General features: G+C 36.0%; 1 protein-coding gene across 1 annotated transcript; it reads right to left on the minus strand.

Annotated features, from left to right (window-relative positions):
- Positions 1-3,234: 3,234 nt before the first annotated feature.
- LOC137721320 (trans-resveratrol di-O-methyltransferase-like) lies at positions 3,235-5,848 on the minus strand. The gene is made up of 3 exons (XM_068460419.1): positions 5,385-5,848; positions 3,960-4,382; positions 3,235-3,683 (listed from the first exon to the last, which is right to left on the minus strand). Exons 1-3 carry the CDS (start codon positions 5,787-5,789, stop codon positions 3,357-3,359), a joined length of 1,155 nt encoding a protein of 384 aa, XP_068316520.1. The 5' UTR covers positions 5,790-5,848; the 3' UTR covers positions 3,235-3,356.
- Between the last annotated feature and the right edge of the window lie 10,844 nt (positions 5,849-16,692).

The raw sequence follows: 16,692 nt of genomic DNA on the forward strand, positions 1-16,692 counted from the left end.
TCCGTTGACTGGTCCAGAACCCGATGTTGATGGATTTCGTTGAGTGGTTTAAAATCGCATCATTTGACTTGTTGGTTCCTTGGATTTGATTTCAGCTTCCTAGATGTAGGCTTCGACTGAACTGTGTCGCTTTAGCCCTGCATTTCGGTGTATGGTATGTGTTATTGATTGATGTGATTGTGGAATGATGTTGGAAAGCATATATGTGTGAATGGTATACCTATGTGCATGGCAAGATGATAATTGTTGTTTGGCTTATGGTTGTTGTGTAGTGTGGTACTTTATGTTTTCTATTAAAAGTATTTTACGAAAAGGTTAGAGTTTGACGAATGATGAACTACAAATGGCTTGATCCCTATTTAAGGTATGTAGGCAGTCTAACAACGACGTTAGATGCATCCATAAAGTGTACAAAAAATTTCTACGCAGTTGGATTGTAAGTTGTGCTTTGCACATATCCCGGAGGCGTGGTATGTTAGATTTACATGTAATTGGTGACGTCACATGTCAATCTTGGACGTATGTTGGGATTGGGGCGTGACAAAAAATGTCTCATACAAAATTTTTTATTTTTTATTTTTTATTTTTAAACAAACAATAGTATCTCTACACTAAGAGTGAGAGAGTGAGCTTTGATTAAAATTAATTTTTAATATTGTCTTGTCTTACACAAGATTAAAAATTGATTTTAGTTCCTAAACTCTATTTAATATCAACGCATGCATTCAATATCTCTCTTTTTTTTTTTTTTAATAATTTTAAACTTTTCATGAATTAAATTTTATAAAAATATTGTAAATTTACTACTCTTTTGAATTCCAATGAATTAGCTGTTATTTTTTAAGATTTTGCATCACCAATTCATGCTAAGTATCTTATGTAAAAAAATATTTTGATAGAGACTTTTCAGTACACAAGTTGAGCATGCCAAATATAAGCTATTATATCTAAGATTTTATCAATCTATTGTAATGATTGCATGCATCACGATGATTCAAGTAATAAAAAATGTTGAGGAGACTCTCAAAGTAGAAATCTTCATGAATCTCTACTACTCATATCTTAGGCACAATATGTTATAATATTAATATAGGAATCGACGTTAAACTGTAAAATAGCAGAAAGTCTCCTAAGCATATCTCTTTAGGTAATATATTATACCTAGGAATATAGTAACCTTTTATAAATAACCTATTTGTTGATTTCCTCCTCTCAACATTGTATAGAGCTGCCATTTTTCCCTTTGGCGCTATTTTGAAAATTTTTGTCCAATTTAATTTTCTTCCATTTTGGTCACCCGGACAACACATGGCAATTGTATGAAGTAAAAAAGATAATTTTGTTTTAGAAAATTGGGCACTTAGCCAATACTTTGTAGCTACATTGGACTTCCATGACTAATTCAAACAGAAAGTGTTGAAGCTAACTAGTGAAAGATAAAACTATGTTGGAGCCAACTAGTGAAAGAAGAAGGAAAAAAAAAAGAATAAACATCAGTCTGTTGTCCATATAGGGATAGAACTACTTTATTGCCCTCAAAGATCTACCATGTGACCAAAATGGATAGAAAATTTAGAGAATTCTAAAATTTAACACCAGAAAAAATTGGCTAATAAAAAAGTTGAGGGGATAATCGGTTAAAATTAAAATTCATGGAAAAAATTAGCAGCTCCTTACAAGTTTGAGAGGAAATCGGAAAATACCTCCTCATAAATTAATACATATACGTAGTGCCAACCACTCGGGTTAATCCAGTGATGAAGGTGAGTTGAATGATGGATAAGAATAGGTTAGGTTTAGAATTAACCAAACGTATCAACTATTGGCTCGGGGGAAACATGTCAATTATTGCATGGGTTACATGAATCTTTCATCCATCTTTATTTGGTAATAAAGTAGCTAATAAGTCAGATTTGAATAATGTCATCATATCCCCTAAAGATTTCCAATTGTGTCTAGTGCTTGGCTGGGGGGAAACATGTCAATTATTGCATGGGTTACATGAATCTTTCATCCATCTTTATTTGGTAATAAGGTGGCTAAGTCAGATTTGAATAAGTTATCATATCCCCTAAAGATTTCTAATTGTAGGTAGTGCAGACCACGCAAGCAATAGAAACATGCAGTTGCAACCGGCTATATGGGCAGGGTGTTGAATTTCTACACATACGTGAGAGTTCGAACTCTTCCTCTTAAATTATTGTAATAATTTCAAACTCTCTCTTCCTTTTTAAAAAACAAATCTACGATGGGTTTGCAACTTGTAGGACATGCAAACAAGAAAATTATCCTCCTCCCCTTAAAAATAATAAATTTAAAAAAAATAAGGGATGGGTTTGCTACTTGTAAAACATGCAATTTTTCCACATGTAAAATATTGGAAACTTACGCCACACACTTATCTTTGATGTAAAGACAATATTGGTTCGATTAGTCTCTAAACAGTGGTCATACTTAACACTAAACATGTTAAAATCGATTATTACTTTATTATTAAAGTTTAATGTGGTGACTTGTCATGATCTGTCAGTCTGATATATGTTTTATTAATGAGGGTGTCCGCGTGATGAAGTGAGGTTTAAAACATTATAAAACATGTAGAAAGTTCTAAATATATATGATATACAATACTATTTATATACATGTGATTCATGTGCAAGCTTAAAAGATGTCGTACAAACTTCCATAAAACAAAAAGACCAAATGTTTAGCTCCACATATTCAAGTGAAACTTGATAAATCGTGCGGAACACAAAAGTAAAATGGAACAGAATTTTGTTGCATCAAGATCAGTGGACTCATGAATTGTGTTCTTCATAATCAGAATATATGATTAAACATAGTGCCTTGCTGGACAAATAATAGAGCCATTAAAAGGAAAAAGCAATTAACTTCTTCGATCGTAATTACAAAACCAATTCCCAGTCAAGTGGTGCGAATTGGTTTAATTGGTGTCGATTAGTTGGCCCATATTTTTAGGAGCAGTGCTGCTCTTTTGTTTCTATCAACGATTGGGAATTGTCTCCTTTTTGCGAGAGACAAAAGGAAGAAAAGAAGATAAAAATAAAAAGGATATGTGGCACCAGTTAAGGAGAACCTCCCTGCACAACACACACACACACACACAGAGACAGGGAGAGAAGCCGAGAGCATAAGGAAGAAGGAAATGGAGAATTCAAAAGTAATGCATTTATACAAACACACTTCACTTATCATTTATTTGTCACATAAACTGACACTCGCTGGCACGCTCTTTATTCTAGTACATATGGGATATAATAGTAGGGCCACCTTTATTCGCTAGAGCGTCTGTCCACATAATTTTATTGATACAATACTAGTAGGAAGATTTACTTTCAAGGGTAAAGTTCAATAAGAGATCTGAAACCGAACGTACGAGTGATGTTATAATGAGTGAAACTAGCAGCCAAAAAGATCTTTTTCCATTCTGATTCGCTACGCTCTTTGCCAGTGAAGGCAGACATCATCAGCATATCAAACATCAGTTGGGTTTCAATTGATTTCTTATCCACCATCTTCTCCTTGTTATCGACATGTCCCACAACTATGTCTATGATGATAATCTTCTTATTCCCTTCATCGTTTTTGCTCAGAAGTATTGCTTCTCTACACTTCTTCAATATCTTCACACTTTCTTCATCGCTCCAATCATGCAGAATCCACTGAGATATAGATTATTAATTAATTTCATACATTACCCAATTAGTCACAATATTTCCACAATTAATCTATAAATAAAATGAGGATATGTGCACACAACTACATCAACAATGTATATACTTGCTTGTCTGCACCTTTTACGTATCAATAATCCTATTTAAATACACTTGTTCATACTTTGTTTAATAGAGGTGGGAGATGTTTTTACTAACAAAAAGGTTATTAATTACGAAATTAACTAAGAAACAACAAATAATTGAGTGTTATATATTACGTACCTTGAGCAAAATTGCATTTGCTGGGGGTATTTCCACAAACATGTCTCCCCCCACAAAACCCAAATTATGGGTGGTTCCTTGCAAGTCAGCCACCACATGTGGTTGGTCAAACACAATGCAGTTGATGCTGGGGAATGCATTGGCAATGGCCTTGGCCATGGCTCCTGTTCCTCCTCCAACATCCACCAGGGATTTCAAGCCCTCAAAAACTCCTCCACACTCTTCCACCACCTCCCTTCCGAGAAGCTTGGAGTCAGCCTCCATTGCTTCATCAAACAAGTTACCGAACCTTGGTTCCTGAGCTGCCAGATCCCAAAAGGGCATTCCATTTTCCATTTCAAATGGTGTACATATAGTAGCTGGATCATCACCACCGTTCATCTGCAACCAAGCTCCCATCAACTGAAATGGGTTTGTCAGTACCTGATAGAGTAAAACCTAGTTAGGATTCCTTGTTCCACACGTATTGTAACTAAATATAAATTAGTTTTTCTTGTTTTCCTAGTAATCCTAATATTCATTGTCATTAAATCTCAAGACTTATGATGTATATATAAAGATACGGTCTCTAGCTTGTAGGTTTTCGGTTTTTTATCAAAGTTACTGACATTAATGTAATGGTGTGGTTCTATGTAGGTTATTACATTTTTAAATTAAAAATTGAAATTTGTACTTGGTTATATTAGTGAGATTTTAAATAAACCATAATTTGTGGGATTAAAAAGATCAAAAGAATAAATTATACTCTCCAATAAATTGTATACATATAGACATGGGTAGATTCATTAAAAATACCAAAATTTTTTTGTACCAAAACATGAATACATTTTTCAAAACTACACAAAAGCAAAAAAAAAAAAAAAAAAAAATGTTATGAGGCTTAGTAACATTATTAAATTTCTTACTTGACATGATACATTCTCAAATCAATGAAATAGAATGTACCCATATAAGCTTAAAAATGGATTAAAAAAAAGAAAGAATGAATTATATATATATAAAAGGGTACATTTTACATATAGCAAATTGTATATTTAAGAATTGGTACATTTAAGATTAGAGAAAAATTGAAAAAATTTTATGAATGGGTACATTTAAGATTAAAATTTTGAAAAAAAAAAAAAATCATTTTTTTATATAAAAAAAAAAATTAAATGGGTATAAACTTATTCTAATTTTTTTTTTTTAATTTTGGAAATGTTTGAATTGAAAATTAATTAGGTAATAAGGGTGTGAGTATTAAACCCTAATCAACTACTAATTTTTATTTTAAAATTTATATAACTAACATGTAAATTCATTAATGCTAGGAACTTCAATCAGAATCTGAAAACTAATAAGGTTCCGGTCAATGAACATTCGTCCATAAGGACCAGCTACTAATTTGTCCTATAAATAATATATATCAAATTCAATATACAATACCGCATCGAGTATCATGAGTATAAGTGGTGTGGTGTTTGATGGCCCGTCTTTGAGAAGAAGCCTAGAAGTTGGAGTTAGGCTATACAATACAACAGCTTCTTCTTCCTCCACATCGTCACAATCATGATGAACATGATGATGTTGTGCAAAGAAATCGGAGTGGACGAGGATGCGCATCAGGCGTGAGATGAAATGAACTCTCGAAGGGTGGACATTCAGCGCAGTGATGAGATCGGAAAGAGAGATGGGTTGGCCGTGGTTGTGAATCACGTCTGGGATGCCTAGTTGAGCTGCACATTTGAGTGCCATGGAGTTTATGAACTGGAACATGTGGTTCCAAATCTGAGCTTGAGCACCAAGAAGCTCATGGCTAGTAGCACCCACTTCACCATCACTCAAACCCATGTGTGCGTGTGTGTATTTCTATGTAGTAAGTCTGTGGCTTCCAGATTATATATTTTGATTGATTATTCTCTTGCTATATTAGTTTTGAATACATGGGTATGTGGATCGGGATATATATAGCATTGCCCAGTGCCCACATACAAATATTGAAGTGAAAAATCATATTATACTCAACACTCTTTCACGCACACTTTAAGCATGTCAGTTTCCAATTATTCACACTTTGAGCGTGCCAAACATAAGCTATCTAAGATTTTATCAATCTAAATTGTAATGATTGCATACATCATTATGATTCAAGTAATATATTATAGGGAAATTTTATGTGAATCCGTATAACATCTTTCTACGCAACTTACTCTCCAAATCATATTATTTTAAATTGAACTATCAATATGTCTTTAAATTCAAATTTATTACCTAAACTACCTTCACAACCTCCATTCAATATGTAAATTTATCTTTACACTCATTTAGAAAAGGCTTAAATGTCAAAATGGTCCATGTGTTATACCCATATGGCCAACGTGTTTTCAATTTGGCTAATTTAGTTGTCATGTTTGTCTAGGTTAGCCAATTAAGAACATTTTATTCAATCTTTTTCAAAAAATTCATAAGAAACATTATATGAGATATAATTTGTCAGGCCTCGAACCCGAGGTTGGTGGGACCCCACGCCCGGTGCGCGAGTAAAAGTAAAAGTAAAACTAAAAATGTAAAACAAAGGTTCTCTTACACAAGTAAATATTACAAAATCCATATAGAGTGTACAAAAATAAGGAAAACTCTTAAATCCCTTGTCTAACTCAATCTCAGCTCGTCTAGCACTTGTTTTGTCAAATAACTTATGTGTAAAATAAAAGGGTGAGGGGTGAGCAACAACCATCGTCGTTTAGTGAGTAGAATATATAATATGTCAATCAAGCGATGTCATTTTAGTCACTATAGAAAATACAATAATAGTATCAAACCATCATGCACGTAATGCCATATCACATCATCCATTTACGTGTTCATTATATCCTTCATAAATAGTAACTCACCACGTGACTCCTATTGGCCATTCTGCCCTAATGTCCCCGTGTGCAATTTACATTTATCCCTTGAATTAATGCAACACTAAAGTTCTCATGCTCTATGAACAATTCCAGATATCCACATATCACTATATTAATAATTCCGAAAGCATTTTCACAAATCCAACATGCTTGACTTGAAATAGATATATTTGAAAATAAGTATAATTTGCAACACATTACATAAGCCACTCACCTTGATATTCCTAGCTTTGACAAGATAACCCATCAACAATCTCCACACACCAAACCCCTAATTTTATCGAATGTTCCTGGATGCTTGCTAACCAAATGGAGCAGCAACTCCTTGTTTTTGGGGCTCTCGGAGCTCTCTGTGCGTGCAGAGGACAGGAGAGAGTTTGAGGGAAAGAGATATGTAAAATAGAGAGATATGAATGGCTAGTTTGGTATTGTTGTGCTTTGAAAAAAAAAACTGCTTCTGTTGTGCTATGAGATTAAACAGCTGTGAAATAAGGCAACAAAGTGTTTGGTAAACTTTTTTGTAAAAGTGTTTATGGAAAAAAAAAAAAAAAAAGCAATATTATAGTTTTTGGTAAACTTTGATGTAAAACAGCTGTAACTTTGAAATGACCAAAAAAGGTATAATACTAGATGTGCCATTAATTTAATTTTCTCCGTCTACATTGAGTAGTCTCTCCCACTACCCTACTACTGAACCAAACTTTCCAAAAACCAAAAACATCTCTCTAGAAGTCTCCTCCACAACCCCTATTTTCTCAGTTTTATTTTTTTTGCTCCGACTTCTTCTTTTTTATTTTATGCTCCGTTCCTTAATTTCTCTCATTTGTCATCTGATTTGCAGTACATACATGGTCTAGCTGCTCGAGGAGTTCATTATATACATAGGGCAAGGCCAACGCTCTAGGATGCTAGTTTCTTTCTTCTTCTTGGACTAATCATTTTTCTTTTTGAAACTGTATAGTGTGAATTTGATCATACGAAGCAGTTTCCTGTATTTAATTTTGGGTATTTGGAGTAATTGAGTTTTGGTGTCCGTCTGGGCAATCTGGGCTCTCCTAATTTGCAAAAATATAAAGATTAGTTGCCCGTAAGTTGTGCTATCTAGGAAATCTGGCCAAATTTGCGATGCCAAAACTGAATATGGTTCTCGTCGGAAAAGATGGTGGTATTTCTCGGCGCGATTTTATCGGCATGGGAGTGAGAGATGACGGACAAGAGATGGGAGGAATGACAGAGGTAGAAACAACGTCCTAGGGTATAGAATTCAAGGTCAATAACAGTGATTGTTGAAGCTGGGAATGAACAACGTTGTGGCAGGATTGACGAGGACGACCTCCCAATTGAAGTCAGCGACGTGTTCCAGTTGGTATTATGTGTAATTATTTAATTGTTTAAGGTCATTTTGGGTGTTTGAAAGTTTCATTAAAAGGCTCAACGCCTCTTGCAAATTAGGTTTATGCAGAAGTTGTGGAAGCAACAAAAGCCAGTTTTTCAAAGCTAGCTTTTGCTGCTTGAAACTTTTAGCTTTTTTTTCACCCTAAACTATGAAGAAAAAAAAAACTGAAGTTGAATGTTTACTAAACACAAAAAAGCTCCCAGCTTTTTTTGATAGCCACTTTTTTAAAAGCACCTCAGTACCAAACTAGTACGAAGTGGGATGGCAGAAAATATAAAAAGAAAGGGGAGAGTTGAGTGGAAGTCAGTGGGAAGGGAGAGTAAGGAAGAATATTATATTGGTTGAGTGGATAGGTAGAGAGTGTGTGTGTGGTTCGACTAAAAATAGGGATAAGGGACGAGAGGTAGCATGTGAGAGAGAGGTGTGATGATGATGGGTAATAAAATAATGTAATGGAATGATTGATTTGTTTAGTGGGGTATGCATTGGTTCTTAAAGTTGAAATGGATCCAGCTTTCATAATTTGAAAAATAATAATAATAATAATAATAATAATAATAATGTGTTCTCACAATCTATCCTCCTTAAGAAAAAAAATTCATCATCGAAATTTACTAAACCTTACTTCAAAAGTCTACACTTAAAAATTCTACGTCACCAGCTCAAAACATTTCAACCTACCTAACTAGCTTCACAGCAATTCCCAAGGGTATCTAATCTCTATTCTAATACCATTTTGTCATATGCCGACTTCGCCGTAACACGATATTGTCTGCTTTGGGCCATGCCTTCACGGATTTGATCCTGGGCAAGAGAACCTCATTACCCAAAAAGTGCCATGCTAGGAAGAGAGGGGCAAGTACATATAAGGCCAGAGACCAACCCTCACCCCGCCGATGTAGAATACTATAATCCACCCCCTTTAGGAAGACCGACGTCCTCGTCGACACATCCGAATGGATGGTGAGTCTGGCTCTGATACCAATATGTCACGTCCCGAACCCCTAGGTTGGTGGGACCCCATGTCTGGCGCACGAGTAAAAGTAAAACTAAAACTAAAAACGTAAAACAAAGGTTCTCTTACATAAGTAAATATTACAAAATCCTTACAGAGTACAAAAATAAGGAAAACTCTTAAATCCCTTGTCTAACCCAATCTCAACTCATCTAGCACTTGTCTTGTCAAATAACTTATCTGTAAAATAAAAGGGTGAGGGGTGAGCAACAATCATCGTCGCTCAGTAAGTAGAATATATAATATGCCAATCAAGCGATGTCATTTTAGTCACTATAGAAAATACAATAATAGTATCAAATCATCATGCACATAATGCTATATCACATCATCCCTTTACGTGTTCATTATATCCTTCATAAATAGTAACTCACTACATGACTCCTATTGGCCATTCTGCCATAATGTCCCCGTGTGATGGTTACATTTACTCCTCGAATTAATGTAACATGAAAGTTCTCCTGCTCTATGAACAATTCTAGATATCCACATATCACTACATTAATAATTCCAAAAGCATTTTAACAAATCCAACATGCTTGACTTGAAATAGAGATATTTGAAAATAAGTATAATTTGCAACACATTACATAAAACACTCACCTTGATATTCCTAGCTTTGACAAGATAACCTATCTAACAATCTCCGCACACCAAACCCCTAATTTTATCGGATGTTCCTGGATGCTTGCTAACCAAATGAAGCAGCAGCTCCTAGTTTTTGGGGCTCTCAGAGTTCTTTATGCGTGCAGAGGAAAGGAGAGAGTTTGAGGGAAAGATATATGTAAAATAGAGAGAGGCGAAGTGGGATTAGACCTGGCATTCGTGTCGGGTATGAAGAGGGAGATAGCTGAGTATGTGAGTAGGTGTGCCGTTTGTCAGCAAGTTAAGGCAGAAAGGAAGAAGCCGTTTGGGTTGTTGCAACCGCTTCCCGTTCCAGAGTGGAAATGGGAAAATATTACTATGGATTTTGTGTACAAGCTTCCGCGTACACATAATGGTTTTGACGGCATTTGGGTGATTGTTGATCGGCTTACTAAGTCAGCACATTTCATTCCAGTGAGGGAGAAGTATTCTTTGGGCCGATTAGCTGAGTTGTTCATCTTGAAGATCGTGAAGTACCATGGTGTCCCTGTGAGTATTGTCTCGGATCGTGATCCAAGATTTACATCTAAGTTTTGGGTGGCGTTTCAGGAAGCTTTGGGTACGAGACTACTTTATAGTACAGCGTATCATCCTCAGACGGATGGACAGTCAGAAAGAACCATTCAGACTTTGGAGGATATGTTGCGAGCTTCGGTGTTACAGTTTGGTGATGCTTGGCACAAGTGGTTGGATTTAATGGAATTTGCCTACAACAACAACTTTCATTCAAGTATTGGCATGGCACCATTTGAGGCATTGTATGGCAGATCTTGTCGCACACCATTATGTTGGTTAGAGGTCGGAGAAAGAGTTTTGGTGGGCCCGGAGATTGTTGAGGAGACTACTCAAAATGTTCAAGTAATTAAGTTTATTCTGAAGGCAGCCCAGGATAAGCAGAAGAGTTTAGCAGATCGGCATGCTACTGACAGAGCGTATGAGGTTGGCGATTGGGTATTTCTGAAGCCTTCACCATGGAGAGGTGTTGTACGGTTTGGAAAGAAAGGTAAATTGAGTCCCAGGTATATCGGACCATACATGGTCACTGAGCGAGTTGGCGAGGTTGCTTACAGGTTGGAGTTGCCTCCGAAGTTGGCTAGAGTACATAACGTTTTTCACGTGTCCATGCTTCGACATTATGTTGCTGATCTGTCTCATGTGATACCTCCTCAACCCTTGGAAATCAATCCGGATTGGACTTATGATGAGGAACCAGTGACGATTCTAGATTGGAAGGAAAGGTTCTGAGGAACAAGACAGTGAATTTGGTGAAAGTTTTGTGGATGAATCATTCCGTGGAGGAAGCTACGTGGGAAACTGAAGATCGGATGAGAGACTAGTATCCTCGATTGTTCTTTGATCACTAGGGGTTTGTTGTATGGTTGTTTTGAATTTCGGGACGAAATTCTTATAAGGTGGGTAGGTTGTGACAGCCCATCCCTGAATTTTTAAAACGTACGTGTGAAAGGACGATTTTGCCCCTAGTGTGGTTGTTTTGAGCTTAGTGTGGCTGGTTGTGGACCACAAACATTTCCACACACTCACCCTCACCATTTTCTGCCCTGCACCCCCTGTCCCGAGCCCTCTCTTTCCCATTTTCCCCTCCATTTGTACGAACATACCCCAAAACCCTTGTAATCTTCACAGATCCAAGAAACAAAGTACATATCCATGCTCATGAGGTCCGTAGAAGTTCAACCATGCCCATTTCAGGTAAGGATACCTTCGTTTTCACGTCAAACTCGGGATACCCCGATTTTGTCACTGTTCATGCACACGTAAATTCTTATGTTTTTGGGAATTTCAAGCTTGTAGGAAGCTTGGTAAGGTCCTTAGGAGGCTCGGGGTGGTTCGTTTGAAGGTTTTGGACATCGGGATCGTGAGTTTCGAGGTTGGCCGGAGTTGGTGGTGTTTTCCCGGCGAGATTTCGTGGATTTTAGCACTTGAAATTGGTATGAACTTGTTCCTCTCGTTGTAAGCTTCAATTTGGTACCAATTTTGTGAAATTTGGTTGTAAAACGAAGAAGATAGGACGATTTGAAGTTTTCCCGATTTTCCGGCGCCGACGACGGCGCCGGAGCCTCGCCGGAGAAGACGATGGAATATTCCGTCAGTTTGGACGGAATATTCCTAACGCCGTTGACGGAATCCGTTAAAGTTAACAGAATATTCCTGACGGCGTTAACTAACGCCGTCAGCATGCCAGGCACGTGCCTGCGCGTGGCCGGCGCATGGGGGCTCGTGCGACGGTGAAAATTTTTTCTGAAAATATGGGGATGTTCCTGAGGTTGAGTAGATCACGTTGGTGTATTCATACACCCCATTTGAGCATTGTATGAGAAGTTATTTCTTAAGGTTGGTTATGTGCTTTAAAATTAACGTTTTTATAGTTGTTTTGCATATAGGTGATACCTATCCCGAGGACGAGCGTGGTCACTCGAGGCAAGGGGGTTACGACCCTTCCACATACCAGTGAGTGGGCTTTTGGTTTTCCGTATATACCTATATACTTATACTTTTCCCAGAAAGTAAATTGAAACGTTTATTCGTTTATATGCCATGCTTATAGTTTGTCATTTGTGTTTATGCCAGGTGAGTATGATTTATGTTTATGTTCAGTAGTGTTTTGAGATTCTTAGAGAGCTCATAACCTGCACCCCCGATGTTAGTGCTCCCGCCTAAAGTTGGGCACAGTCCTTCACGTGATGTTCACCTCCCGCACCACACGCTCATCTTGGATCCAAGTTAGGTGCATAGTCCTGTCGTACAGACCACTTTAGGTGGTTCCGACTTGTAGGTGACCCGCGATTATTCGCCCAGCCTTCACGTGATCGTAGCACTTGAGCGTACCTATATTACACCCAGGCTTGTCGTACATACCACTTTAGGTGGTTCCGACTCGTGTGCAGGTCTAGTTAATGAGATGGAGATTTGAGCTCTAGATTCAGCCGTATAGGTCACATTAGGTGACTCCGGCTGACAGATTGTATGGTATTGATGTGTTGTTACCTGAGCACTTGCATTTTACTTCGGGGTTTTGGCATAGCACATTTTTCCGAGCATGATTTATATATGTATATTCTATTTTCTGGGAAGTATACAGGTTTTACGGCGAGGGGTTAGAACTTGTTTATGAAATGGTTTTTGAAAAGCTTTGTTTTTGCCCACTCATAATTTTGTTTTGCGCCCCTCTAGGTTCTAGTTGGCTAGCACGTTTGGTGGTTTCCCTGAGGATTTCCCCGGCATATCTGACAGACTATCACCAGTGTAGGACCACCTTCGGGTGTGCTTTTGTTGTGTTGTTTTCTCCCGGACTGCATTAGGTCGTCGTGCTCTGAACTTTATTTTCACACTTACGCTTGCACGTGTTTGTTATTATTTCGTGTAAAGCTGGTTCTTTTTATTTATTCGTACTACTTTTATTATTATTTTATTAGCTTCCGCATTGTGCACATGGTTACGTCACTTCCACGTGACGGCCAGCATGCCCTGATCTCGATCGGGGTGTGTCAGAAAATGTCCTTAATTGGCTAACGGAGATAAACACAATGATCAAATTGGTCAAATTGAAAACACACAGACTTTATTAACCCAATGACTAAAACACACAGATCATTTTAATATTTAAGCCCTTGGAAAATAAAAACCCAAAATTAGTATTCATGAATATTTTGCAACTTCTAAACTTTTTTTTTTTTGTTTTTTTTTTTTGTTTTTTTGTGTACAAACAATGTTATCTACCTTAAGGGAGTGGGGGAGTGTGATCAGCCTCACAACGGGTTAGAAATAATATGGTTCAAATTTGCGTTTGATGAGAATCGGACCTAAAATTAGAAATATATGAGGCAAATTTTAGCCATAAGTAGTATTCCTCTTTACTTGTAAGTGAGAGGTTTTAGTTTCGATTCTCGCCAAAGGCAAATTTGAACCACATTAGTGCTAGCCCATTTTGAGGCTTAGCCCACTCACCATCCCCTTAGTGTAGATAATATCGTTTGTTAAAAAAAAAAACATAAATATATCAAATGTAACGCTTTTAACAATACGTAGATATATTTGGAAAATAAAGTTTAAATATGCTAACATGTAAATATATTATTATTAAAATAATGACGTAAATAAAAATCAAAGAACCTTGATCAATAACTAAAAAGGAATAATGTTTCAATTAATGAAATAGAAAAATGAGGAATGAAAACTCAATTTCTCTTAAAAAAAATTAGATTTAGAATTCAAAACCCTCTCTAATGTAACCAAACGTATCAATTATTGGCTTGGGGAAAACATTTCAATTATTGTAGGGGCAACATGAATCATGTAGAATCAGATCATCCATCTTTCTTTGGTAATAAAAAATAGAATGCTTCGTGCAAAATAAAAAATATATCCTCTAAATAGAATGCAATTGTAGATAGTGCAGAGTAGGAATTTTATGTGCGACGGGGGCCATTGACAGGCCATATGATACAAAAGTAAATATAAGAAAATAATCAAATCTTTCAAATTTGACAATGTTTAGAAAAATACAAGACACAAAACAATTGTTTACTCAATCGTGTATCTAAAGGACGGATGAGGATCGTCTTGGATTTTCTTCGTGAGGATCTTAAGAATCTTCACATTTTAATTATTCATCATATATCGTGCTATCAGTTTTCGTTAGATAGTATTTATGTTTAATTTTAAATAAAAATTTCAAAATAATTTCTAACTATATGATTTACAATGAACAGTTAAAATGTGAAGATCTCTAAGATCTCCACAATTTATATCTAAGATCCAAATCCTTAATGGACACTCATCATTCTTTCAAATGTCAGAAAGTCAATTATGATTGACTTTTGACATTTGATAGAATGTCAAAATGATTGATGAAGAGTTTTTAACATAATGATTAAAATGATTGGCGATAAACAATTTCAGAAATTACTTCTATTGATTTTAAATTTTATAGACCAAAATGCGAAATTATAACAATCTTAGTAACCATTTTAGCTAAATAAATAAATAAATAAAATGGCCATGGAATTTAACTTGATTTTCTGTGCGGCTGCATGCAGTCCTTCTTGGTGATTTTTGGGGGTCATATATACAGGTAAAAGAATGTCACCATTTCAACTAGAAAACCTAAGTTATTAATTTAAACTAAACTTGTTATAAGTTCAATTTGTAAGTCATTATTAGGTTTAATCTACTTTCTTGAGTTAGGTCTATTCATTGATTATTCAGCATTCACATCAGATTATTTTTTATTATCTTTTTATTAAATTGTGATAAATATCATCCTATATTTATACTAGCAATCGGTGCACATGTTATACATGTGCAACTCAACTTTCTTCTCATTGTGATATGAGTTATAATTAATGTGCAATGTAAACGTCGTTTTGAAAAGAAAATTCTTTTCGTTGTGGTAGAGTTACATAACTTATGGAAAACAAATTACTAACATTAGTGAAATAAAACCAAACTCATGAGTTAAGTAATACTTTGGATGGGGAAAATGCAGAGAATGTGGGAAGAAGTTGTTGGGTGGTGGGTCTGGCGGAGGGTGATTAGGGTTTTGGAGGAGAAGAAGAGCCTACATAATTTGCAGGTGGGTTAGAGACGTGCGGGGTAGGAGAAGGGGATGAAGGAGGTGGAGTGGTTAGAGCGGTTGAAGAGGTTTTGGCAAGAAAGATGCAGAGAGAAGACGAAGAGAGTTGATGAGAGAGAAGGTTGTGTGCCAATTTTTCAATTTAATTTTGAATTTTTAAATATTTGTTATTATTACCTGGTTGTGAGGTTAACATAAAAAATAATAAAATTTGTGATCCTATGTAACACTACTAAATTGCTCATATTTTTATTTTTGTTCAATTTTAATTAGAGAGTTAGAGTGATAATTTTATAGATATTTGGTTGATAACCAGAGTTCTATTAATATATGTAGTTTAGATAGTTATTTTTTACTCAATTTTAGAATTAAATTAAAATATTGTATCTCATTCATAGATCTCAAGAGCAATTCATGCTTTTGCTCAAAATCCCCCCGGAGTAGAAGATATTTTTTAATGTGCCCGAAATATGGGTGGTACACCACATGTCATTATACAAGTAATATGATACTTGTGTTAAAAAATTAATAACTTAAAAAATAAAACTTCATATATTCCGGGCACAACGAAAAATTTCTCGAAGAGAAGGCCATGGGTAGTCCACAGATAGCTCCTCGACTGGTGCAGGAGAGATTTTGAAACCGACCGAACCCATACCGAAACCAAACAAATCCCGAATCGACAGTACCAAAACTTTGGTACCCGAAACCAAACCAATACCAAAAATTTCAGTACGAAATACGATATGCCACTTGCATTAGTTCGGTAAGACCGAACAGAATCGACACACATATATATATAATTTTAATTATTATAAGCCACTAGACTTGGTTGAGATTTAATCAACCTTTCATTCAAAATAAACCCTTCTCTCTCTTAACCTCACATCACTCTGTGACTCTGTCTCTTTTTACTCCTCTGCCCAAACCCAAAAGACTCGAGCTCTCCTCCTCCCCTAACTTCATCACCCAATTCGCACTCCACCCACACCACATCTACACCTGTCTCTAATTCTCTCTCTCTCTCTCTCGAAACTCCTCTCAATCTTCATGAACTTGAACTGTCAAGTTTGACACAATTTTAAATGCATTTAGAATCTTTTGTATTTGTAACTTAACTTATTTCATTTCGGTTGCATGTATTTTTAATTTAAGTAGTTTGTTACTATAGAGATGGTAATTACAAATGATACATT

The sequence above is a fragment of the Pyrus communis genome, chromosome 16, assembly GCF_963583255.1.
Source record: "Pyrus communis chromosome 16, drPyrComm1.1, whole genome shotgun sequence".
Classification (NCBI taxonomy): Eukaryota; Viridiplantae; Streptophyta; class Magnoliopsida; order Rosales; family Rosaceae; genus Pyrus; species Pyrus communis.

Coding starts and splice junctions, on each gene's coding strand:
- LOC137721320 (XM_068460419.1), bottom strand. CDS start 5,789: ATGGGTTTGAGTGATGGTGAAGTGGGTGCTACTAGCCATGAGCTTCTT. Junction 4,383..5,384: donor TACTCATGATACTCGATGCG/GTATTGTATATT, acceptor TTACTCTATCAG/GTACTGACAAACCCATTTCA. Junction 3,684..3,959: donor CAAATGCAATTTTGCTCAAG/GTACGTAATATA, acceptor TCTATATCTCAG/TGGATTCTGCATGATTGGAG.